Source organism: Mustela putorius, unplaced genomic scaffold (assembly GCF_011764305.1).
Source record: "Mustela putorius furo isolate JIRA1106 unplaced genomic scaffold, ASM1176430v1.1 tig00003834_pilon_pilon_pilon, whole genome shotgun sequence".
In the NCBI taxonomy this organism is placed as follows: domain Eukaryota; kingdom Metazoa; phylum Chordata; class Mammalia; order Carnivora; family Mustelidae; genus Mustela; species Mustela putorius.
The window spans coordinates 27,333,091-27,360,495 of NW_025421987.1; the positions used below are offsets into that span (position 1 = coordinate 27,333,091).

Consider the following 27,405-nt stretch of genomic DNA (forward strand, 5'->3'; position numbering starts at 1 on the left):
AAAAAAAATCAGTATAATAATTTTGTACCCTTACTTCATATTTCTCAGCCATATTCAAGACTTTAGGCATGTTTTAATATGAATAATCATTGATAGGTCAAATGCCATGGTCTATAGTACAAAGAAATTCTACTAACATCATAAGAGAGTACTATTCCTCCAAAGAAGTCTGAATTTGAACTTGAGGGCCTCCCTAAAAAAAAAAAAAAAAAAAAAAATGGAGGACTGTGTCTAAGACTACACTTCACATACAATGGCGGATGGAAGAAGAGAAGGCAGCAGTGGTTTGCCAGCTTTCCAAGGTACAGGATAATAGATGGATGCTGAATTCACATGTGCTGGCTATGAGACCAACTATTGAAAATCACAAAAGCCACCAAGCTGTTATACTTTATGAGATTCTCAGTAGTGTTAAAATGACCTAATTAGAACAGAGACTGAGACATTACACAAAAGCTAAGGCATTGAATTTTCATGTCAAAATGAAGTAACCCATCTACCAAGGACATATTATTACCCAGTGTTGTCTGTGTAGATTCAGGGATTTTAGGAATTTTAGGTGTAACTGTTCCAGGACTTGTGGTTCTTTCTGGTGATGGAAAGGAAAAAAAAAAAATTAAGATTCCTAGAGGCAATAAAAAGATATCATCCCAAGAAGAACCGAATGACCCTTTTGAAATCCTGCCATATTTAGCTGTCAGTGTTTACAAATACAGTGAGTACAAGTTTTGGGAAAGAATTTATAAGTTCAGTCATAGTAGTAAATGCTATAAAAAACTGTATTTATTCTACCATGGAATAGGCAAAAACTTGATTTGTTGAGCATAATTCTGAGTGTGTTATCTGACAATGAAAAATATTACCTCCAGGGAAGCTAGCTGTACCATGCAAATTCTGTGCCATAATGTATGCTTATGTTGTTCCCTCCACCTTCAAATTTGTCTGAACCCTACACATATTTTGAGACTTACATCCTCAACTCTTTCTTTTTTCTGAGCTTCCACACAAGTATTATAGCCCCATAAGCAGATTGTATAGTTTCATGTTGATTCTCACTCTTTATGCTGTATGATCTCTCTAAGAGGATAAGCAATTGGACAGTCATGGTCTCTCCTGTGAGCCACAGCCCCAGTTCAAAGCTGAAAATACTGCTGGCACACAAAACAAGAACTGTCAGCCTAATAAACACCTAAATATACATACATACCAAGGAAAAAAATTTCACTATAAATCTTACTTTCTAACACAGTGACATTAGTACCTGCTTCTGGGTTTATACCAAAATTCACATGTAAGAACATCACTGAAATAATTTTAAATTATGTAGTATTGAAAATTGATTTCTGTTATTTTGATTTATTCATCTTCACTTAATTTCAAATTTCGTAAAGACCCATAGACATTTAATCTATAGAATCACATAACCTCTTTTTATGATAAGGAGATGGACATTCTCTATTTGGAATTAAATATCCTGAGAGGTTAAAGAGGCAGTTATTTACCAGGTTTGGTTCTTGGTGTTTTGGGCCTGACGCGTCGTTTAGGTGTAGAAGGGATAGACGTAGTTTGCTGGGCAGCTGAAACAAGATTTAATATACCTTTGATAAATAATATTTTGCAGGGATCAATCAGGGTATAACTGTAAATTCGTAAACTTCTTGAATAAAAGAACTACTTTTTATTTCTTTGTATCTCCAGAATGCCCAGCACTATGCTTTATACACAGTAGGGGCTCAATAAATGTGGTGTTTTGGGGCCAAGATGAATTAACTGTCCATATAAAAACCAAAGGTACATTGTTGAGCTAAATGTACTGGGAAGTGGGCACTCTTAAGGGATTTAAGAACACAAGGTAGAATTAAGAACTCAAAAGATAACTTACTGAACAATAGAGGAGAAGCACAAACATTTGGGATTTAGAGAATGGAAGTTCAGAACTGCTTTAATTCTGTAGCTCATGACTAACCTCAGCAAGAGTTAATGAACTTCATTATTCAAATAATTTTCTATAATAGCATATAGACTGTGTTACTACTCTTACCCATCTTTCCTCATTGCAGAACCTACATGGTGCTCTTTATATTTAAACTACGTTGAGAAAAATACTCTGACCAGGTGGTATTGATTTGGGCTACATAGAAGAAATATATTATAAAATAATTATCATCTGTAATTCCATTGCAACTTTCTGATAAGCAAAGTGTAAAGGAATACAGAAAGAAAATAATTCTTTAAATACATGGACACCAAGATTATGGAAATCCTTTGAGAATTATCACAAGGCAGTCCTACAGATAACCCAGTTTTTGGAAGAATTTCATGACAGAGAATGAAAGGGAATGTTTACTATGAAAATACTCTGGAAATCCAACAAAACTGATTCTTTTCTTGATACTTTATCTGTTCTTTCAAAGTACACAACCATAAAAATGTCATTAGTTACCAGGTGTTGTAGGTGGCATTTCAGGACTTGTGAAGATTTCCAATTTTTGAGGAACAAATGGTGTTTCACTTGGAGCTGAAAATACAAACACCCCACCCACCAAGTAATTCCCGTTAAAATGAGTTTTTTTCGGAGTTTAACATGCTTTTAGATGGTCTTGCAAAGCACATGCTACACGTACATGACTAAGAATGAAAAATGCATATAGTCTTGAAAGCTGGTGGATGAAATAATGATTTAAAGAAGAGAAAAGATCAGAATGACCATTTTTCAGTGGCAGACCCCGGGCAGGGTCAATGCAAGGAAGAGAGGTGATACAGGCCACAAACACATGAATGAGATGGAATGATATGGATGATGAAGAGGTCCATGCAATTTTCAAAGCTTTTCATTCCTTTAAGGATGGGAAAAAAAAAATGATCTATTATAGTTCGAGAGAGAGAAAGAATGCCCCAAATGCAACATAAGATGCCTGCATTACAAGAAAAAAAATACATTCAGAAGTAAAAATGAAATAAATGATTAGATGTGATGGGATGAAATGGTCATTTGGAAGAATGGCATTCACATGGATTTTCTTTTGATGGAATACAAAGTAGGATTTTTCTGTTAAAAACATTACCCAGTGTTGCCCTTGGCTGTTCAAGAGTTCTAGAAGTTTTAGGTGGGACAGAATCCAGAAATGGATCACTTGTTGCTGTTGGAATAAATGTCAACATTTATAAAAGCAGAAGGCCCCAAGAATAAAATACAAATTCATGAGTAATGAATTATGCCTCATATGGGAAAAAGTATCAAAAACAGTTGAAAGAGAGTGGACCAACATTTTTAAACTAGTGATTCATTAGGAGCGGAAGAGAAACTCACTTTTAAAAAGCATACATACTTTAAATAAAAACCATGATAAAAGCAATGTTGCATATATTTAACTTGTTTTCAACTGGTTTTTCTGATTTCTCACTTTTGTTTCTGAACTACTAGCTGAATTCACTCAGCATTCTATTTCATTTTTCCCCCTTATTTTCTGCTGCTATTCAAAATTATTTACCTTTATCATGGCACAAAAAATGCTATCATGAGGCTAAATATACAAAACAAATCAGATATATAGCTATGTCTAGCAGAGACCAGTCCTATTTACTCCGAATCTCTCACAGTACCTAGTTTAGTAGATGCTTAATGAACACTTGCTAGAAGGAACTGTTAGATTGAGTTAAATTCATTTGTAGAAGGATCAGTAAAGGAATGTCAAAGATTAGACCCAACTGGACTTCCACAGACAAATGAATGACATGATGGCTCTAGAACAGGATTTCTCACCTCAGCACCATAGCTCTTTAGGACTGGATAATTCCTTGTTGGGGGTGGGGGGTTGTGTAGGGAGGCTGTCCTGTATATTTGCAGGAGTTTGGCAGTATCCCTGGTCTCCCTCCACTAGGTGTCAGTACCACCTTCCCCAGTTGTGACGATGAACAATATCTTTGGCTGTTGCCAAATGCCTAGAGAAGTCTTCCGCATTTGAGAATCACTGCTCTACAGAAAACTCTCTAAGAATCTGAAACTTTTTTGGAATGATATTGATAATAGAGCAATAGGGCCATTTCATGACTTTGGCTCAGTAGCAACCAAATCTATCTGCATCTCCCACACGGGGCAGAGCTTATTACTGATGGTGATAAAGAGATAATGGCTCAACAGAGAAATGGGTGGGATACATCGCCCAGACCTAGACTGCCACATTCCCCTGCAGAGCTCCGAAGAGAGTGCTTCCTCCCTCTGCAAAATTAAAGCGGGAACTAGGTATAGTGCTGTCAGAATGGTCTGGCATCCAAAGAAAGCCCTGAGAAGCTGGATATACCTGTGTGGGATTCTGACATTTCAGGCTCATCTGATGTCGCAGGGCTTGAGAAAACATCATAAGTGGCTTTTAAAAAGAAAAGGTAAAACAAAAGAGAAGATGTTAATTTTGATGAATTTTAAAAGATTTCATGACATAATTTAATGCTGGTTACAAGGGAGTCTCATGTAGACGCGAGTGAGTTTTAGCTCTGGGCTACATGTCTTGTCACTAATGCATAATCACTGAGACTTGCCTCCAGTCTTCCTCACCGGCTCCCACCCCAGCCCCGAACTAAAGGCTTTTCCCCAGTGAACCTGGACAGTGGTCTCAAGGGTGATGTGTGCATTGTGCTATGTATTTATAATGAAGTGGTACCAGCTCTAAATCAAAGAGCTTCAAGGAGTATAAACATATATGAGCCAGAAGCAATTTGAGGAGAGATTTCCAAAGAAGGAAAAAGCGGTCACATTAAAGCTTTTTGCATTGAGTCTACTGCTTGGTCTTTCTACCTAGTGAAAGTTACCATCATGGAATCTTATGTTGGGACCACACTTTTCAATTTGCATAGCAGTTTCTCACCGATAGGCTTATTTAACCCTCTCAACATCCCTGAGAAACAGATGAGGTAGGCATCATCCTCACTTTCTAGTTAATGGGGTGTTTCTCCATTTCCTAGACAACAAAGTTGACATTCACAGTGGTGAAGACATTTGCAGGTGGTCCCACACTGGGACTGTCAAGCTCAGCATATTTTCCATCCCATTAACAGGGCCAGAAAGAGCCGAGTTAAGACCTGGCCTTTTCCTCGTGCACCACACCTCTTGCCTCTTTACCTAGAATTTCTTTCTATATTTCTTGTAGTCCTTTTACACTCTAGGTGCATTTCAGGATCAAGTTCACACACTACGTAAAATAAAGCGAGCAGGGTGACCTTAAAAATAACAGTTGATTCTAACAAAGGGATACACTTCATGTCCATGTAAGCACAGAATCTGTAATCAAGAACAGCATCAAAATAAAAATGCTCTCTTTTCTGCACAAAGAGCTGTCACTAAGAGAATGAGAGGTGTACACAAAGCATTAATTGTTATGAGGTAGATGTTACTTTCCTTCCCCATTCAGAACGGCGATATGGAAACTCACAGGAAAATTTACTCAGTAGTTAACTTGTAGTTCAGTGACATTGTAGTGATTTTGAACCAGTGCTAGTAGAAGGTTTAAGAATGATAATATCACACTGTGGGACACACTCTAAGACAGAGAGGCCATCCATACTGCACCACACACGAAAGAAGCAGGAAACAGATTTCATTTTGTGAAGGGGAATCTACTCCTTTGCAAAATCTTCAAAAAATGGAAAGAACATTATGAGTCATGCAAACGTTCTAAGAAAAGTTCTATTACATTGTGATGCAAGGTTTTCTTGTGTTTAGCTACAATTTTAAAGGGTCAGATAAGAACAAATGACTTTTTTTTTTTTGAAGATTTATTTATTTGACAGAAAGAGGGCATGAGTGGGGGGTGGTACAGAGGGAGAGGGAGAAGCAGGCTCCCCCGCACTCCAGAATCGTGACCTGAGCCAAAGGCAGCTGCTTAACTGGCTGAGTCACCCAGGCACCCCAAGAATGACTGACCTTTTAAAGGATAAAAAGTGCTGGCAGTTGTTGAGGCTTGCTTTCAGCCAATTTCAAGTCATGGATCTAGCATAGTCAGCTCTATCTGATTCTAAACAAGTTTGGAAAACTTTACCAACTTGTATTTCAACTTCTAATACCAGAAATTATGACTAAATAATTTGACTTTTATTTATATTGCTGCTTACTTTTGAAAAAGGCAACTGTCTATTACATGAAGTCCACATTTCCCCTATTATCTGGTAACACTGAACCAGCTTTCTTTGATTCTGTACTTTTTGTCCCAAGAGGTATTTATTTGCCCTCTTTCTACTTTCATTCTGGAGGTTCCAAGCCAGGCAGCCATCTTCCCTCATGTTATTCCTAGAAGGTGTATAGTAGAGAAAGAAACCCTCTTTCCAGCATCCAATGGCCATTGTGGCTCATGTTGGGAACTTCCCAAATGTCAGGGACCTCTAACTTCCAAACATTTTTTCAAATATACTTAAGACGAAAATAACACATCTGCCAGGAGGCTTGGTGCCTGCTATTTCCATTTCTGGAGTTCCTGAGAGTTGAGTAAGTAAAGAACAAGAGAGCTAACTATTCACAGACACCGCTTGCTAGTAGTTTTATGCTCTTTGGTTAGCTTTGAGAGACATACTATCATCTCGCTTGGCTCATGGGATGAACATGTTCTTATGACTTTGGAGTATAGATGTTTGAGGAAAGAACAGTGTCAGAAATGGAGTTCCCTAAAAATCAACAGTTCTTGATTTTGTTACAAAATTCGTATACGGTCTGCGTTGGTGGTATAGTGATGGGCATAGCTGCCTTCCAAAATTACTATACATGTATTTCTGTACCAGAATAAAATGTATGAAATGGTTAGACATCCCTGGCTTTTTACAATGCTACTCTAGCTATGAAAGTGATAGATAGATAAGAGTTCAAAGTAAACCTTTCTATTTGTTGGACACTCTACATGCTATGATGCATTAGGCAAACACCTTCTATCACCAATGTTTACTTCAGGGGATGAAATGCTCCTATGTGACATTAAGCAGATTCTCTCATCTTGCATTCACAGAACAGAAATTGGACCAAAAGTTGCAGAACCAATCTAATGCAAGTAAAATAGGTAGTTCAATTCAAAGGTTAGAAAGAGAAATTATTATTATTTTTTAAAGATTTTATTTATATATTTGACAGACAGAGATCATAAGGAGGCAGAGAGGCAGGCGGGGGTGGGGGGAAAGCAGGCTCCCCGCTGAGCATCGGGCTCTCTGCTCAGCGGGGCTCAATCCCAGGACTCTGGGATCATGACCTGAGCTGCAGGCAGAGGCTTTAACCCACTGAACCACCCAGGTGCCCCGAAAAAAAGCAATTATTAACTTTCTTTAAAAAGAAAAAGTAATGGCTAATAACCAAATTTTACTTTTGTATTTTTGCGAAAAAGCAGTGGTATAAAATAAGGCATAGTACCATTTTCTTATTTGCTCACAACTTTCTAAAACCACACTGCTAGATTATGTGTTGTTGGTTGCTTTAGTTTTTAAAAACCGATTAGATGCAAATTCTATCATAAAAATGCTCTGGTATTGCTCTGGAAACATGATGGCACACAGATAAGGCATTTCCAATTACCAAGAATTTATCAATGTATTTTATTCAAATTCCATGAATATTGGTAACTATGTGAAGACTTTCCTTTTTAAACAAATTCTTAGATGAAAGATCTCATTAGGACAGGGATTACTTCAGTCATGCTCATTAGGCACCCCAAGGTTTATTTTGCCCAAGAGTCTAGTATATGGTAGAGATTCAATAAAATTAAAAGAAATAATCATTCTATTAATTAACAGAATTAATAGAGTTGACCTGCAAGATGGCCATTATAGTGAACAAATAACAGTGGGTTTGACAGTTGGGTAGTTTATGTTCTTGGTGGGGACAAATGAAAATAAATGAATAGGCCCCTTTAATTATCTTATGATACACATCATGCACACACAGATCTCTTCCTCTACTACACAATTAATTACCTGCCATATGCTTATGTGGCCATCTCCTGCCATGGAAATAGAATCTAAGAACATATATGAAGGAGCAATGGGAAATACTATAGTACTATCAATAAACAGCCAGACGAGAAAAGCATTTAGGAACACCACACACAGAGTTCTCAGGACCATTGAAATAAATAAATAATGCTTTCCTCAGTTCGTGGAAAAATAAAATACCTCTCTGGTTGGCCTTGAAATTTGTGAAAACAGTGCCTACAAGAAAATGTTCCTGAAGCAAAACCAAACACTGATGCTGTAAATCTCAAAGTAAATCTGTAAACCATCTGCTGCCCTTGAATCCCATTTTCTGACTCTCAGAGCATCAACACCACCACTCATCCCTACTTTCCTCCCTCTCTAGGGCTTCATCTAGCTGGGTGGGCCAGATCCCGTGCTCATCATCACCTCACAGAGAGGCAGTAGGGTCCAAATGCAGAGAGTTCCATCTCTTTTCAACCACTCTGAGCAAACCACCTGTGGCCACAACATTCCAACCATTATACCACTCCTAGGGGGTGCTGGTCATTCAGCTTTCAGGTCTTTAAATGATTTTGAGAGCTGAAGTGCATATTGTAATTTACTGAAGTTCTACAAAGTACAGAAAATAATTAGTGGATTCCCAAAGTGGATTCAAATGTAGAGACTGAGGCTGACTGTTTCCAGTTTGGACTCTCTTGTCAAGGGCGAGCCTCTAAAGAGAACTGTTTGTTGTTCAAGGGGAAGAAATTGTGTCAGAAGAAGGAGTCATCTTAGCACTCATTCAAAGTACATTTGGAGGGAAAAATCATTTAGTCTGGATATGCTGGGGAAAGAACAGGCAGGAGAATTTCCTGAGGATGAAAGTAAACATGTCAACTCATCTTGGGTTATAAAAAGAAACCATTTTCTTAGTTTGAATTGGGCTTTAAATCTCTCCTGGGACTAAGTCTTTTTAAGGGGATGATCAAGGAAGTTAAAGAGGCTTAACACTGATGACATTATGAAGCCAGAAACGAAAAGCTGATTTCCACCCTCCCCCTCCAATGATATAAAGGTCGTTAGAAATCATGCATGTGCCCCAGCTGTGGGATGATATAGACACAGCATTTATGCTGCTTCTCCCATCTCTGATGCCCATGGAAAAACACAACTAGTTGGACATGCATCATTTTACTCCCTGAGTCTAGAAAGAGTCTCAGAGTTTATAGAATGATTCAGGCTGTGACTCTAACACAACAGTGTGGCTATGTGATACTTTCTTGCCATGGGAATAGGACATCGGACCATTCCATGAGAAGCAGGGCCTCTTTATATAACAATGCACATATCCTTTCCATTCCTCATAAAAAAACATTCAAACAAGTGAAATAAAGACTCAAGAATCATTATATGTGAGCTTAGAGTCTTTTTATTTTCTTTCTTCCTTCTTCTTCCTTCATTCATTTCTTTTTGGTACTTTGTTATTATTGTATTATTATTACTATTGGATGTCTGCAGCAATTCAGGAAGGTTGGCATGGACAGTGTGGTGGGAAGAGGATGCATTCGTTCCAAGAGTCCATTGTATTAAGGAAAACATTATAGGGCATCTCTCATGTAGTGTGAATCTGTGAATTCGATTTAGTGATTTACACACTATTTCTTTTTAAACATTAGTTCTAAGACATAACAATCCAATGAAAAATGTATATATGGAAACTGAGGCTCTAAGAGGTTAAATCACTTGTCTATAGTCACATAACCGCTAGACAGTTGAGTCAGTTATTAATCCAGCTTTGTCTCACTCTGTAGTTCAAAGATTAGTGATCACATTTGCAATAAGATTGAACTTCAGAAACTGGCCAACCTTTCCCACAGACCACTTAATGTTTCTTAAAATTCTAGAAGGCACCTGGACCTAATAACATTTAATTAACTCTGTTGGGAAGCTGTTCAACAAAAAATTTCAAAGCAAACTGTATGACATTGTTTCACTCTTAACTTGGAATGCTTTGTTAAAGAGAAGCTTGGGAAAGAAATGAATGAGGATCTTGTTTTGCTCCTCTACCCATTCAGGGATAAGCCTCTCACTTAACAACCTTAAAAGAAAATGATAGCTCCCTTTACTTCCATGGACTTGGGAGGATCAATGTGATGGTATACATACAACCCTTTGAATCTCTTAATAGAAAACAAATACTAATTTGTCCAAATACAAGACTATATTATTCCAGTGAAGAGATAAACCCAACAAGTATATGCACATGCAAGCAAATGCATAATTCTTTGTGATGAGTGGAAGCTACTGAGAGCTTCTCTAGAACTCACTCTAGAGTAACACAGAAATCAAAGTCAACTGGTCACTTACCAATAGAACTTAAGACTATTCTATTGCATCATCAGAAAAATGTACTTTTCTGAACCATTGTAACAAGCACTTCAGTATTTCTAAAATGTAGCCAACTTCCTTTTAACATAGAACTTATTTTAAGAAGTATATATTCCAGGGACACCTGGGTGGCTCATTTGGTTAAGTGTCTAACTCTTCTTTTTGGTTCAGGTCATGATCTCAGGATTGAGGGATCCTCACTCATCACAGAATCTGCTTATTCCTCCTCTTCTGTTCCTCCCCCATTCATGCACAATCTCTCTCTCTCTCTCTCTCTCAAATAAACAAAATCTTTTAAAAAATCTTTAAAGAAGTATATATTGTGGTGTATAATTATAAAGCAGTTTTTAAAATCATCTCCTTTCTAAACTTTAAGATAAATTGGATTTGCCAAGGGAATTAAAAAAAATCAATCAATACTACTTAAACATACTCTAGAGAGGGCTTAATACAAAATAGAATTCCAAATAATGAGATCACAAAATGCAGGACTAATGAAAGATTAGGGCAAATAAGCTGAACATGGGGAAGAGTATGTTTGATGACTACACTTCTCAGATTTTCTGGGATACTCTAAATGCCAAATACCCTGTCCTACTCTTTCTTTCATCAACTATTGAAATGATCTAGGGATTTCAATAATCAGCGTGCAAGTTAGAATTTCCATACAGCTTTTTATATCCAAAAGTAACATTGACATCTTTTTGAAAGCATGCATTCTGATGATTTGATACAAAATATGAACTAAATGTGGAAAACACAAATCAAGCAAGCGCTGAAGCAAAAGGAGTTTTATAAGAGGTGTTGATAAATCACACTTAATGGCTGATAAAGAGAAAAGCAGTTCCTGGCATCCAGGAGCTGACCTGGCATGCACAGCTAGGCTGCGGTGTTCTGCTGAGCATCAACAGTTGGTATGGATACCAACTTCACACAAAACCACGTGGCGACCAAGACGGATCAAGATGAAATCCATACCACTCTGTGATTGTGTTGAACACAAATGCATGAACACAAAAATTTCTGTCCCCACATTCTGGTTAATATGAATTTACCAAGCACAACTTTGCTACACTCTATTCTTCACTTCTAGTTAAGGATTAAGATATTCAGTTATAGAATTACTCCCACTTTTTGGCAGCAGCCATTCCAGAGTCATTCCTTCCACATCCTATACAATAAGTCCTTTCTAGCACCCTCTTACCAAGAGATCCCACTATTTCTCATGTTCTGCATTCCCTATTGTTGCAATGAGTAAAACACCTAATTTTGTTCAAAAACATGTGTGATTCTAGAGGTCTTTGGCCAGTGGGAATTGATACAGTAAGAATAGGTGCACTGTATCCCAACAGAGAAAGCTAAAAGTTTTCATTTTGTTCGTTCATACCAGCTACAATATATCATTTCTTCAAAGGATACAACTAAGAATGGGACCAATGGTTTTATGGACCAGCCTTCCAATACTATCTCTACTTCTCTTCTTAATTTCAAAAATAATCGCATTAGGAAACTATGGTGAGTAACAGAAAGTAAAGTAATTATATACACTGAAACGAAATAGGAAATAGAAACTTAGTACATGTGTAAATTCACACAAAATCAATCACAAGAAACAGGAAAGGCTGCACTGAATGGAAGGATGGTATGAATACATCAATATATCCAATCACAATATTAAATTTCAATTTAATTCAAATTAAAATAAGTTTTAATTTGAAATTTAACATGAAAGAAGATGTCACAGAACCTTTATATAAGAGATAGAGGCATTGTGGGCATTAGTAGAAACAAGAGCTACCTAATCACCTACTTTGAGAAACTAATCTTATACTGACCGGAAGACTCTCACACTATAATTGACCACATTTGGTGATTCTTGCCTACACTGTGTGAAATAGTATTGACTAGTGATAAGGTAGTGCTTCTCAAACTTTACTGATCATACCAATTACCTGGAAATCTTGTTAAAAAAGCAGATCCTGATTCAAAAGATTTGGAGTAGACCCCAAGATTCTGCCTTTTTAACAAAGTCCCAGGGATGCCAATGTTTCTGGTCTAAGGATCATACTAAGTAGCAGAAGGATAAAATTTAAATGTTGTGAGGGAAGGCCAGGAAGTTTCTAGAGCCAATGTTCATGCCTGAAATCATTACCTACTGAACTGCTACAGCTCATGACAAGCCTCAACACTTCATCCAAAAGGGGGTTGGCAGTCAATATTTGCAAGCTCTCTGGCAGCCCAAGGTTGCTCTGGCCGTAGAGAGGTAACTGGATAGTGCAAGTGCTTCCTGCAGCATTAGCCACTATTCATACTCTGTCAGAGCAAGACCAGAATATTCCTTTTCTGGAATCGAAGGCAAAAGGAACCTTTCCTTTATTAAGATCTTTAATCTCCTCAATCTTTGTCTCTTTGGAGCCTTACAATCCTCACTTCCCAACATATCTCCTCACTACCCAAAGCTTGGTTCGATTCAGGTTTTATATATAGTTCATGTCCTAGGCATCAACACTTCATAAATGGTTTCCTTGAGGAGATTTTGGTCAGTTCACTCTTGAATAATTATAGACACCAAAAAACCTAGGAAGGGAAAAATCTCAAGGGTTAGGGTAAGGGTTAACTGACCCTATGCCCTCAATGTTAATAACCCAAAAGCTGAGAGATGAAATGAACTAAGAGTTCATCTAGTTTACTTTGCTTTGTGAGCTATAATCAGCTCACAATAATGTGAAACATTATGCTGATAATACTAATTCAGACCCATGATATGCTATTTTTGATACTGTTCTCAATGTCATAAAAGATGTCTCTAGAATATCCATGAGCCAATTCACAGTTCATCTTCTAGCCACACTTCCAATTATCTATCCAGACACCAAAATACAGATTTTTAAAACAAAGATAAAACTATTATGTGTTTGCATCGAGAAAAACATGACATTGTTCCAAGTATCAAGAATGGATTATAGCTTTACCATTTACTACAAGTATTTTGATAATCAACTAGGGGATCTATAAAAATAAATACAAGAGCAGTTATTCAATTGTTGGTCCAATCTATTATTTAACAAAGAATAAAATTACCAGTTCGAGGTGAGAGAAGTTTGGAATCTTCTGATGTTTTACTTGTAGGCACAATCCATGGCTTTCCACTTGAAGCTACAGCAAAAAGAAATGGAATTCACTGAGGTTTCTTTGTTTTTGTTTTGTCTTGTTTTGTTTGGAGAAGAGAAAGGGACAGAAATAGGTTGTTGGTGTGGTTAAGTGGCTACCAGAAGCTTGCAATAAAGACAAGTGCTAATCCAATCCAAATTTATTTTATATCAAGAAATCAATATGCATCTATCCAGAGATCATTTGATGAGTGATCAGAAAGAGACCAGATTTGGGGGGTGCCTGGGTGGCGCAGTCGGTTAAGCACCCAACTCCTGGTTTTGGCGGGTCCTGAGATCCCGCTCTTCCTCAAGCTTCCCCACTCAGTGCCTCCTGTTTGAGTTTCCTTCTCCCTCTTCCCCCCCATCCACCCTCCCCCCACCCTGTGCGCCTGCAAATCACACAGGCACTCTCTCTTTCACTGAAATAAATCTTTAAAAAAAGAGAGAGAGACCAGAGTTCAGTGTCACACTTTCAGCATTTTTTCAGGATAAACCCCAAACCGGTATAAAATTAACATATTGATGATTGTTACTGTATTTGTAGAAAATGTAATGAGACAAACAGACTTTTTTTTCTGTTTGTTTTTAAATCAACCCCTTGTTTGGCTGAGTTAATTAAGCCATCACTACCCCTATCTTAATGCCAGCTTTAAAGTGCTGCTATTACCCAGAGTGCCCTCAGGCTTCTCAAAGGGGAAGGGTGTGTTTGACTGAGGAAATTCTGGAAGCCTTTTCGGAGCTGCAATGAAACACATAACAAATGTTATAACCTGAGGTACAAGTAAGAGAAAAGAGATTTTTCAAAATCTCAAGCTCGCAAAAACAGAAAAACAAACACAAAAAAGCAAATTACTCATTGTTAGTAGTATTTCTTACTCTTGTGGTTTTGATGCTGGATACTATAGTAGTGCTTCTATTTCTATTTTTTATAATCAAGCTACTAAATTGGAGGAATTTGTGTTCTTCTTTTCACCCTAACTACTGTCTTAATTTCTTTAGTCCTGCGTATGTGTGCTCTTACATATATTTCATCTTAACTCAAATCATATATTTCATTTTAACTCAAATCAAGCAGCAAACACATCTAAACTAAAAAAAAGTCCATCGAATAAAAAGAATCAAATAGAATATCAGAATGTGACCACCAAAAAGAAAAAACACCACAAATTATTTGTCATATAGATTCTGTAGGATCCTAAATTGTAAAATATAATGGTTAAAGGCTTGATGTTGGGGATCTTATTGTTCTAGAAACCATGTGTCCCTTCTTTCTTATGAGGAGATAAATTTGAATGAATATGCCTAAGGATTTCTTTAAAGCATGAATAAAACTTCCAAGGCAATAACAAGCTGCAATGTTGAGTAATTTTTACCTAGAGTGCTCAGGGGCAATTCAAACCTAGGTATTAGAATAGTTTGCAGGATTTCCGGCGTCCTTTCGCTGAGAACTAAAATAAAGAAGAATCCAGTCAGCAACTCCTTGAGGCAGGATTTGACATTGTGGCTCTCACACTTAATCATGGGAAGATACTCATAACACAGTGTGCACAAGGCAACTGATGCCTTTCATGGAAATAGCTGGCTCCCCCAGGAAAAGCTTCACATAGCTATTAAAATGTGAAGGTATAGTTTCAGAGGGCATGACGTGGCATGGGAGATCAACATCACAAGTACACAACAAAAGACATGTTGCTCCTTTTCAGCAGAAGACAACAAAGCAAGACTCTCTTGGGCCAGGAAGCAGCTAACTTGCATGACATGAAATTCTTATTAAAAAGCAGGACACTTTGGGGGATTCTCCTCAAGTTTAGTGCACAGAAGCCTCAGGAAGCCTATTGAAGCAGAAAGCACAGACACAGTCAAGACTTCCAGGTTTCCCCAACCCCTCTAAGATTTGTGGGTTAAAAGGCTGGCATTCCTGTTTTTTTCTATACATCCCAAGAGACCGGTAAAAGGTGTGTGTAGTCGGCATCTAGCATCCCAAGCTGCCTAGAATATCAGTCACCAGGATCAAGGCATGTTGTTGACGCTAACAGAATTGGCCCAAGAAATGGATGAATAACAACTGCCAATAAAGGGGGGAAATAAAAGGAATGGGGGAACTAAGGCATTGGTGTTACTTTTTGTTTTTATGAGTGTTGGGAGTTAAGAAAGAAAAATGTTAAAATTACCTAGTGTTTTTTCTGAAAAGTCTAGTGCACTAGACACAGTGGGTTTTGTGGTCTTTGGCATTGACTCAGGTGTCACTGGAAGGTAAAAAAGACAACTTTACAAATTCAGATAAAATAATGAAGCAACCAAAGATCATAAGGTGCTTTTGTTGCCCTTTAGAATTAGTAACTGACACAGAAATTGACCAATTCTTTTCAAGTTAATTAAGGACTCCCTGGCTTGCCCCAGATGCCTGAGCTGACACTTCTTCCAACACTGCCTTGCTGAGTTTGGTCCACTTTCCCTGTGTTCCAAAAAGCGCAATGAGCTGACCTTGGTGAAAGCACTTATTAATCATAATTTTTTTCCTTGCCTGTCTTTTTCTTTCTTATTATCTCCAGGGCTCAGCACAATGTCTGGGGTATAGTCAGCAAGCATATGACAAATATTAAATGAATTAATAAATGGGCAAATTAAAGAATGACCCAAGGCAGAAAGGTTTATTGAGAACTATTACATTAAAGATTTCTCTCTTCCAAACGGCAGTCAGCATGCAAAGCTTGGAACTGGATTATAATTACGGTAAGGAATCAAATGCTCAGCCGCGAGACACAAAATAAACACAACACTGAATAATCAGGTATAGTGTTTGCCTAAGTGTTTCTGAATAGGAAAATTCTGAAGAAGGTTTGGCTGAGAATGAAAAAATCTGTAGACGCTCCCGTCAGATGCTGTGCCGAGGGAGGAAAGTATAATGGGAAAAATGGGTTGGATCTTTGGGGCAGAAAAGAACTTGGAGTCCTCTACTGGGTCATTCCTATGTTTTTCTTGGTGCCGACAAATTATATTGAAATTGGAAAAATTACCTAGGAATTCTGTTTGAATAGAATATTCTAGCACCTTAGATAGTTTGTACCTTTGTCCTAACACCCATGAAGGTGGGGGATGGAAGGTCCATCTTCCATGTAGGTAGGAGCTGAGACTTCTTACTCTGTCAGGGAAACAGTCCTACTTGGATAGGTTTCTTGAGATCAAGTTGTTCTATTTCCCCACCAATCTTTATCTTTTCTGAACCAGTTATGAATCCAAGAGTTTAGTGCAAAGTAAATAATCACCGATATTTCAATTTACGGCAGTTTTGTGGATTAAAAAATTCACTTCAGATTGAACATGTTTTGCTAAATGTGGATTTGGGGAAATTCTGGACAGATGTTTGTTTTACTAGGCCCTGGGTGAGGTGGTACTGCTTTGGCAAAAACTTTGTGGTTCAGAGAGTATCACGTCCCCAGTGGGCCATACTTACGCAGTTCATTCAAAGAAGAAATGCCGAATGTTTGTTAGTAAAGGCTGATAAACTATGGGGAAAATGTATCCCACATTTATTCTTTAAAGGATTTTCACTGAACTATTATATATTTCTTTATAGTAGGATTATTAACCTTCTATAGATTAATCTTCCATAGAACAATTAATCTAATTGTCCTAAATGATTCTAGGGCACTTTCATAGTTATCATGCTAATGGGTTTCAAAGGAATTATGGCATTTTGATAAACTGACCACTTGTGAGAGAAATGAAAAATGAGCTCACATCTTCATAAGAAAGGAAAGCACATGAACCATAGTATTACATTCTAGTATAAAAATATCCTAAACATTGAGGGGACAACTTTACTTAATGTGAAAAATACAGCTTCCATATTATATATTGGGTCATATGATTCCATAGTTCCTTCCACATCAGCTGTTTTTCCAAATGTGAAATTAAGAATCTACAATCTCTTATTGTTTGTGCTTATGATGAAAATTAATCTCCTAGTGGTCCTTCACCAGAAAAAAGTATAAACTCATCAACCATTTATCATTTTTCAAAATATTTATTCCCTCGAAGTTAACAACATAGGGATCTCATTACCTGTTATGGCCCGTGCTGGGATTTTTTCTACATCTGGTGTTTTAGATTCAGCAGGTAATGCCAACGTTTCATTCTTAGCTAAGAAGTCAGAGAACAATCAATCACCTCACTTCTTCATAACACAGTGCCCAAATAGAATTCACTCAAAACATCAAGTAAGAGATTATTTCAAAAAATCAATTTTGCTCTTAATTCTTCCCACCAGGCAGTCAACAAATTTATTATGCATTTCCACCAGGGATTCTTCGGAATTCCGTCTCATGAACTCTAGGTACTTCTTTAAGATTTAAATTGGCATTGGGATGAAGAAAAAAAATCACAACATAAAGACAATTATCAAGTCATCCCTTTCACAATGATAATAGAAGCAAATCAGTTTTCAGTCTGTATTATGGAAGTCTACAATAGATTTTTCCATAGAGCTGATTATTTTCGGGAGTGTTTTAAGATGCTAGACACAGGTGTCGCAGGTGTTACTGTGTTTGCCATGTCTAACGGTCACGGGTGTATTTTAAATTCATGTGTACATGAGGTTGCACAGCATGTTTGCCCAACAGAAATGTTAAATACATTGTTCAAATTAATTGAGCAGGGCATAAAGAGAAGGGACTCTGAAATAACTAAAAAATAAGTCCAGTAGAAATTTTGGTGATTTCCATTCTTAAAATATCTAAATTTAATCAACATTTTTTTTTTCTGTTGTAGTCACAGCTTTTGTTTAGAACCATCATGATTGTTAGCATAGGAAAAAAAATTCAGATTACAGATTTTTATGAACATTGGTCCTGTTATTTTCAAGGTGTACCATGGGAAGTGTTTTCTTGTTTGTTTTGCTTTGTTTTTTAAGTGTGAGATTATGAGGTTTTTCTTTAGTGTTCTCCCTCAGGGTCCTCTTCTCTCTTAAGACATCTTTGTTAATCCTTCCTGTGTAACAGCCTACATTCTCAGTTATTTCCTTGGCTGACTAGGACTATTATTTATTTTGACCTACAAATCCTATATATTTTTTTATTAGTGATTTTTGTGTTACTAATCTGACCTTTTTTTGAATCCTCTTTTATTTCTTACTTGTTATTTTTTTGAATTTTTATTTGTTATTTATTTTCAAGTTTTTAGTTAGTTTTCAATTAGTTAACATATAGTGTAGTATGAGTTCCAGGTGTACAGTTTAGAGATTCAACACTTACTTATTATTTTTTTTAATTTTTTTTTATTGTGATGTTAGTCACCATGCAGTACATCATTAGTTTTTGATGTAATGTTCCAGGATTCATTGTTTGCATTTAACACCCAGTGCTCCATGCAATACATGCCCTCCTTAATACCCATCACTGAGCTATGCCATTCCCTTACACCCCTCCCTTCTAAACTCTCCAATAGAATATTACTTAGCCATCAGAAAGGATGAATACCCAACTTTTTGCACCAACTTGGATGGGATTGGAAGAGATTATGCTAAGTGAAATAAGTCAAGCAGAGAAAGTCAGTTATCTTATGGCTTCAGTTATTTGTGGAACATAAGGAATAGCAGGGAAGGTATTAGCAGATCCTATACTTTCAAACAAATGCTCTTAATTACTTAATTACTTTGCTTAATTACTTTGCCCTCAGCCAGCAATCACATTGGGCTGTTAATGGATGAGGGGGTGGGAGGTAAGCTACCTTCCCAAGAGACATTTGTATTCTTTACACGTCACTAATTCCTTACAAAGGCATACTATATTTCTAAATACATTATTTCAGATGTCAGAGAAATTGGTAGGTGAGGAAGATATTTGCATGAGAGAACTTTCATGTCTCTTACCAACCCATGAATATTCACCTACACTTTCTATAGACCACTAGAGTTCTGGCAAGAGCGGAGTAAAATGCCACAAGAATATGGTCTAAATCCCAGGAAATTCCCTTTCCTCTCTGATTCTTCTGTACCTTTTTTCAACACAGTTGTTTCCTTTCATTTTTGGCAGGCTAAGTCTTGTCTTTGGCAAACACTTTGTATGCCCCAGGGAGGGGTGTGTGTAATACTAGCTTTCTTGTTTACTTCTCTCATTATTCACACCATGTGTTCTTAGAACAAAAGCTATTAATTTCTTGATGTCCCATGATGGGACCTGCTGGAATGAGGAAATTATTTTTAGGATTTACCCCCTCAAAAAATAGTACTTTTCTGAATTGCAGTGTTAAATAACTTCAGGTAAGTTGACTTCTCCCGTGCTGGTATAAAGAACTATTTAACAGTATCTCTTTCCATTAAAAACAATAAACAACATGGGGGCTTAAGTGGGTAGGAGAAGAATCAATGAAACAAGATGGGATTGGGAGGGAGACAAACCATAAGTGACTCTTAATCTCACAAAACAAACTGAGGGTTGCGGGGGTGGGGGGGGTGGGGGGGGTGGAGGGGTGTTGGGAGAAGGGGGTGGGATTATGGACATTGGGGAGGGTATGTGCTTTGGTGAGTGCTGTGAAGTGCGTAAACCTGGTGATTCACATTTTTATCCCACAGTACCCCTGGGGATAAAATATATGTTTATAAAAAATTTAAAAAAAACCAATAAACTTAAAATGTAATTTTTAAATACAGTCTGTCACGGTGGCACATTTGATGGATTTGCTGGGCATTTTCAAAGATACTAGCTATTAAGCTCTTCGATGCATAAGAAATTTGTCATGTGTTAAATTTAAGATGGTGTTTCCACAGAAAAACAAGTCAAAAAAGATATTTTTTGTTTGCATACAATTTTTCTTTATTGAAATCACACTCAATCCTGAAAGTGTTTAGTGAATCATATCAGAAAGATAAAAGGAAAAACTAAATAAAGCAAATGCACTGTTTTATTCCCTAAAGGAAACAGAAAGACTGAATGGGTATTAAGGTAGTGCTTGGAACTTAGCAAAACCCCAAAAGTTTAGGAAATCCCACGCAAGACTAAAGAACACAACATGCTCCAGTTCAAAACTGACAGTGGTGGTCTGGGTAAAACTGCTCATTTTCAACCTCCTTCACAAATTCTGTATTTTGTAGTTTTGCTGGATGGATAAGGGGTCACATCAGCAAGAGACTGGTCAGTTCCTTTTTTGCCCCCTCCTTCCAAACAAGACTTTCCCAGGGGCAGGGCAGGGCAAGGCATATAGGCTCCGGGCAGGGAACAGGGGAGCACAAGAACACTAAGCACTGGATTCCGAACATAAGTTCAGTGAGGAAAGTTAATTTGGAAGGTTCCCAGATTTTAGCACAGCATTTAGATATTGCAGGATTTGGTGACAGTTTTATACTTAAAAAAAAAAAAGGTGATCAAGTCTGATGTACAAATTAAAGAAATGATTAAAGTCACTCATCTACATTCTCAGAGGTAACTCACTCTGGGACTAATAATTTGTAGTTATGCCAGAGAGTAACATTTGGTCATTATGTGTTGACTGAATGTAGTCACACAGGGGTCCGGGGGTCTATTTCTGCACCCCCCACACAAGGTGGACATTCATTTATGGAAGTATGAAAATTCTTCTCTAGTGCCTGATTCAGAGAAAATATTCTGCATTTTTTAGTCTAGTTCAATGTCTACCACATCATGCCATCTCCTTCCGTATTTATCAATAGCTCAAGACCATCTCCCAAGACTATGGAAGGGTGGTTCTTAAATTATGGTTCCCAGGCAAGTGGCTTCAGTATCTCCTGGCTGCTAGTTTGAAAGGCAAATTCTCGGGTCCTGCCCCTCATCTACTGAACCAGGACCTCTGCAGGTGGGTCCCGCAGTCTGGGCTCAGAAGCCCATCAGGCTTATGTTCCATCAAGCTTGAGATGCTATGATATACATTACGAGGATCCTGACTAATTTGATATTCAATGCAGCAACTAATTTACCCCAGTGAGCACCGCAATTATTCCCTGGGCTCCCATTAAAGGGTTTTGTTGGGTTTGATTCCCAATAAATCATTGTGTTTTTATTTATTTTTTTAAAAGATTTATTTATTTGACAGAGATCACAAGTAGGCAGACAGGCAGGCAGAGAGAGAGGGAGAGGCAGAATCCCTACAGAGCAGAGAGCCCGATGCAGGGCTAGATCCCAGATCCCTGAGATCACAACCTGAGCTGAAGGCAGAGGCTTAACTCACTGAGCCACCCAGGCACCCCTCTTGTGTTTTCAAAAACACCGAAATTTTATCAAGCTCTTTGTACAAGTGAGAGGCAGTATCAGTCTCAAGTAATTAATAATTCAAACACACCTGAACTCTACATTAGCTCTCATTGAAAACATCTCATGACCCTTTGACAGTACAGTATAACAATTTTCTAACAATCACTCTATCTGAAAACTTTACCTAGATAAATATATGGATTTTGGATAATTTGATAAATGTTCACTTTAAAAAAAATATAAACATACATTATATAATATATATTAATATATACAATATATAATAACTATTTACCTATAGAATGTGATTTATATAAATTTTTCCAGCACTCCAATCTCTCTGCCCCTCCCTGCTTTTTTTTATCATGATAAAATACACATAACATAGAACATATGATCTTAATTAACCTTTTCAGGTGTATACTTCAGTAATATTAAATACATTCATAATGTTGTGCAACTATCACCACTGTCCATCTCCAAAACTCTTCTTATAAAAGTGAAACTGTATCATTAAACACTAACTTCCCATTTCCCTCTTCCCTCCAGTTCCTAGCAACCACCATTATATTTCTGTCTATAAATTTGACTGCTCCAGGTACCTCGTGTAAGTGAAATTATACAGTGTTTGTCTTTTTGTGACTGGCTTATTTCACTTAGCATACTGTCCTCATGGTTCATCCGTCCTGTAGCATGTGTCAGAATTTCCTTCCTTCTTATAGCTGAATAATATTGCATTGCATATATACCCACATTTTGCTTACCCATTCATTCTTTTCAATCTGAGGGTTTTGAAGAAGGGGGGCGGGAGGTTGGGGTACCAGGTGGTGGGTATTATAGAGGGCACGGATTGCATGGAGCACTGGGTGTGGTACAAAAAACAATGAATACCGTTATGCTAAAAATAAATTTTAAAAAATTTAAAAAAAATTTTTTTAAATTCTTAAAACTCTTACTTAAATTCTGGTTAACATACTGTATAGTTTAGTTTCAGGTTTAAAATATAGTGATTCAACACTTGCATACATCACCCAGAGCTAGTCACAAGTGTGCTGCTTTATCCCTATCACCCACTTAACATCCCCCCACCGACCTGGTAACCCATTGGTTTGTTCTCTATAGTTAAGAGTCTGTTTCCTGATTTGCCTCTCTATCTCTCCTTTCCCCCTCTTTGCTCAATTGTGTTATTTCTTAAATTCCACATAAGTGAAATCATATGGTATTTGTCTTTCTCTGAGTTAGTTTACTTAGCATAATACCTCTAGCTCCATCCATGTCGTTTCAAATGACAAGATTGCATTCTTTTTTTGTGGTGAAGTAATACTCCATTGTGTATAGAGATCACATCTTTACCTGTTCATCAGCTGATGGACACTTGGGCTGTTTCCATAAATTGGTGATTGTAGATAATACTGCTATAAACATCAGGGTGCCTACCCCTTCATTTGTTGATGGACACATGAGTTGCTTCGATGCTTTAGCTATTGTGAATAATGCTAGTGTGAACATAGATGTCCAAATACCTCTTTGATAACTTTTCCCAGTTCTTTTGGTTTTATACCCAGAAGTGGAATTGCTGGATTGTGTGGTGATTCTATGTCTGATTTTTTGCAATAGCAGCTGTACCATTTTTTATTCCCATCAACAATGCACATGCCTGTCCCTTACCATTTACTTTGAAATGCCCCATAGCTCATTTGCTAGATTCCTTGGGTACTCTAGGATCATCAGTGCTAGTACTTAGTCACCACCAAGTTCAAAACTGGAACATTGCTGCTTACCTAACTGTGTCTTGATTGCATCGGAAATCTCAAGCATTATGGATGTAGGAAGTTTAACAGTGGTTTCATTAAGGCCTGGAATAATAAGATGGACTGCAAGGAAATATAATAGGGTAAGAGAAAGTAAGTGCATCATGACATAAAATAAAGCTCAGAGCACCAGGTAAAATAAATAAATAAATAAATAAATAAATAAATAATAAAAATAAAGCTTTGCACTTATATGGCATCATCAATTTTAACTCAAACCTAAAAAAATATGACTGTACTTTAAACAGATTTTTTTAAACGTTCAGAACTGAACTACAAAATCCTCCAGCTTTTAATCCATAGACTCAAAAATAGTAAAATGGCTGTTTAACATATACAGTGAACAAAATGCCATTATTAATAATAACTTTTAAAAGAGCAGTTTGATGCAGTAAGGACTCCCTCCTAACAACAACAACACGATGGGGCAAGTAAGATGGGTGCCATCATTCCCACTAAACGTGGGCTAGAGTTGTTTCTCTAACACACACTTGGCTCCTAGCCAGGCATGGACACAAGCCAGAATCCTCAATATCAAAAGGAAATGAACCAATATCAATTTAATAGATCTGCTAACAATGTAAAATTCCATAAGTGCCCTATTAACCAAAAGTAGCCTGACATGCTTACTCTAAGTACAGATACCAAGATACACTCACCCAGTATTGTTCCTCCAAAGGAAGTCTTATCTGGGGATTTAGTTGAAGCCCTGTGAGTAACATTCTGAATCACTGTGGAAATACAAAAGGTAACAGTATGATAAAAAAAAAAAAAATAGGAAGCAGTAAATAGCTGTAATGTGAAGACATCTGCACTGGGAAGCCCTAATATAACTTTTTATTTAATATAAATTAACTCTTTGGACTGCTACACAGTCAATGAAAGGACTGGACGCCACATCTCACCTCACACCTATGACTTCAAGTAATGAAAGGTTATTATTCTAGCATAAAGTGCTCCGTTTAAATGAGATGAATATTTCCTTCCTCATCTCCATTCTCTGATGCCTTCCCAAGTTAAAGAAATAGCACAAAATGAGGCAATTCATATAGTAAATCTTAAAAAGTAAAAATGTATATTATCAAAGCAAGGAATCTCAATTAGTCCATTACTGACACTGCTTTGAGAATACACTTGAGACTATGTTTTCTTAAAATGTGTAATTACTTTAAGTGTCCAATTTCTTCTACCAAGGAACTTTCTGGAAATAATAGAGTCATTTTAATAATTTAAAAAACCGAAAGTCAAAACAAAAACAACTGGATAGCGAAATAAAATGGACATAATTCTTGAAAACTGTAGGTCTTTACTCTCCCCAAAAGGAGCACTAAATTATAATTTTTATTTCACTAATTCAAATATCCTGTTAATGATTTTCTTCACGTATGCCAACTTAACCCTGAACAAAGCCACACATTTTCAGATGGATTTTAAAATTTAATACTTATTGTGATTGCTTTGTACCAAAATTTTACTTTGGTAAAACACAACCAATGTGACTTGCCAAGACTTGGCCTATTGGTACAAGAGCCAAAATTATCTACTAACTTCTAATTTGCTAGAAGATACTTACTTCTTCACACTTTTGCTTTAAAATGATTGAAGAAATTGAGGGGGAAAAGTGCTATATTTAATTATCTCAGTGAAAAAGTGTATGAAAAATAGTTCTAAACTGTTAACTGTATTAGAATTGAAACAAACAAACAAAAAAGTAGGTCAAAACATGCATCCAGAACAGACTCATACAAATTACCTTGTTTGATGACTGTTATTGGAATTAGCTTCCTTGGGACATATGCTGGCTGAAGAGAGAAGACAGTGAACTTTTTAGTTAGTGTTAACTTAAAAAAAAAAAAAAGATACAAGAACTGGAAATAGCCCTGTGTTATCTACAGTTGCTGGAAAGATCTTTAATGCATATATCTACCTGTATTCTATTGGATTCATTTGGTTTTCCCTACAGATGTCCAAAGGCTTGAAAGAAGCGGTCTCGGCAGAACTCCCATTATTTTAGTTGACCTGGAAACTGCAGTGGAAGGAGCTAAGCCTTGCAAATAGACTACCAGGTGATTTCTCACTTCATTTGAGATGTGACTCAAATTATCTTTACATTTCTTCTCAAAAAGATGCCAAGCTACAGATTATCTTTTAAAACTGATTCATGTCTATGATGTGAGTATGCTCAGCCACGGCTGCTGTTGCTACAGATGACCCGACTTCCATGAACTCCTGAGACCAAGGATCACCTTGCCCTAGAAGGCAGAGCTGGGACTCAGATCCAGACATTTCTACCCCCAAATCCCATACTCTAAACCATTCTGCACATATTTATGCACAAAGGACCTCAACCTAGAAAGGCATCCCAGGACGCTGTGCCTGCTCTCCTCTCCCAAACTGCCTCAGACATCCCACAGGAAGTTTTGATGTCGTGGAGTGGATGAACTAGAGACAGGTTTAGCGTTAACTTGAAAGCAGAGGCATCACTGGACAGAACTGTGAGCCAAGGACAAGACAGCTAAGGGAAAGACATGGGAACAAAATAAGGGAAGCAAATATATAAGGAAGAATTAGATGGAGTTAAAGAGGGGAGCATGACATTGATTTGTTGATGCTTGAATTAACCTGTATATATGATAAAGAGACTTCATGTACCAGACCTGTTAATAATCCAGGACATGCTGGGTGAGATACTTAACCACATAGGTGTTCAGAGTCGTGAGCAAGAGACTTAACATGCTCCCATTTTAGTGAATAATGTGCCTGTAATAAGGGCCACAATACCAAGCTTACTGTGAGATATTTTTCTTCTTGTATTAAGGTCCTTATGGTTAAAACCCACAAAAAATAGAAGTTTACTATTATCAGATTTTTCAAACTATTTATAGCTCTTTAGACTCAGTGCCATAGACTGAATGCTTATATCCCCTCCACCCCAAATTTATATGTTAAAACTTAACTCCCAACTGTGATAGTATTTATGAGTAGGGCTTTTGAGGAAATGATTAAGTCCTGATGGGTCCACCCTCTGAATGAGATCAGTGCTCTTATAAAAGAAGCCCCAGAGAAGTCCCTCTACCTTTCTACCCCGTGAGGTCACAGCGAGAAGATGGCTGTCTGTGAACCAGGAAGCAAGCTCTCACCAGATACCAAATCTGCCAGCGCCTTAATCCTGAACTCCCCAGGCTCCATAACTGTGACAAATAAATGTCTGTTGTTTAAGCCACCCAGTTTATAGTATTTTGTTACAGCGGCCTTAATGGACTAACACACCAGTATTTTCCTCTATAACAATCTAGCCCAATCTAATCTGATCCTAAACTAAGAAAATAATAAAAGATAAACACCCTTACATATAAATTATCACCACTGTGCAAAACAACTACATCATCCAAAAGCAGGGCTTTTATTAAATAAACCATGTTTCAAATTTTACATCTATTTACCAAAGTGAAAAATGTGCATAATATAAATAAATACAAAGATTATAATTATATCCACATCATAACCTGATTTTATAACAAGTATGTATACACAAATTATCAGAAAGAGATAGATCATAGGATTTTTCTGGCAGTGGTTATTTTTTATAAACAGATTAATTTTGTATACTTTCCTGTATTTCCTGATTCTTTATAAGCATGAATTACATTTTGATTAAGAAAAGATATTTTGGTCAACAGTATACAGTTACTACACATGCTTGTATACTGCATAGCTTATGTGCTATTGGTAAATAGGAGGATACATAGTATAATTTATACACAATTCTTCCTAGGCAAAGGAGAAGGGAATAGCAGAAGTAGTAGAACCTTCAATGGAAGAGGAAAAACATTCTTAGCTTGGATGTCACCCTTGCTGCAGGATCTCTTGTAGCTCTATCATAAGAAAGTTAAACAGGAGCCCCTGTACACAGGATCTTTTCCCAGAGGG

At 37.1% G+C, this 27,405-nt stretch overlaps 1 protein-coding gene across 42 annotated transcripts in view; it reads right to left on the reverse strand.

The window, feature by feature from the left end:
- LOC101691019 (ABI family member 3 binding protein) overlaps positions 1-27,405 on the reverse strand; it is a 248,767-nt gene that overhangs the window by 111,790 nt on the left and 109,572 nt on the right. For 35 of the 42 annotated variants that reach the window (XM_013045537.2, XM_013045538.2, XM_045088261.1 and 32 more), the window contains exons 7-19: positions 25,229-25,277; positions 24,135-24,206; positions 23,446-23,538; positions 17,526-17,603; positions 15,632-15,706; positions 14,834-14,908; positions 14,128-14,199; positions 13,390-13,464; positions 4,302-4,367; positions 3,066-3,140; positions 2,444-2,518; positions 1,503-1,577; positions 518-589 (exon numbers count right to left, since the gene is read on the reverse strand). In XM_013045537.2, coding sequence (XP_012900991.1) covers positions 518-589; positions 1,503-1,577; positions 2,444-2,518; positions 3,066-3,140; positions 4,302-4,367; positions 13,390-13,464; positions 14,128-14,199; positions 14,834-14,908; positions 15,632-15,706; positions 17,526-17,603; positions 23,446-23,538; positions 24,135-24,206; positions 25,229-25,277 — 952 coding nt within the window. The remainder of the gene's footprint in view (positions 1-517; positions 590-1,502; positions 1,578-2,443; positions 2,519-3,065; positions 3,141-4,301; positions 4,368-13,389; positions 13,465-14,127; positions 14,200-14,833; positions 14,909-15,631; positions 15,707-17,525; positions 17,604-23,445; positions 23,539-24,134; positions 24,207-25,228; positions 25,278-27,405) is intronic. The other 7 variants (XM_045088267.1, XM_013045551.2, XM_013045576.2 and 4 more) reach the window with 4 other exon arrangements.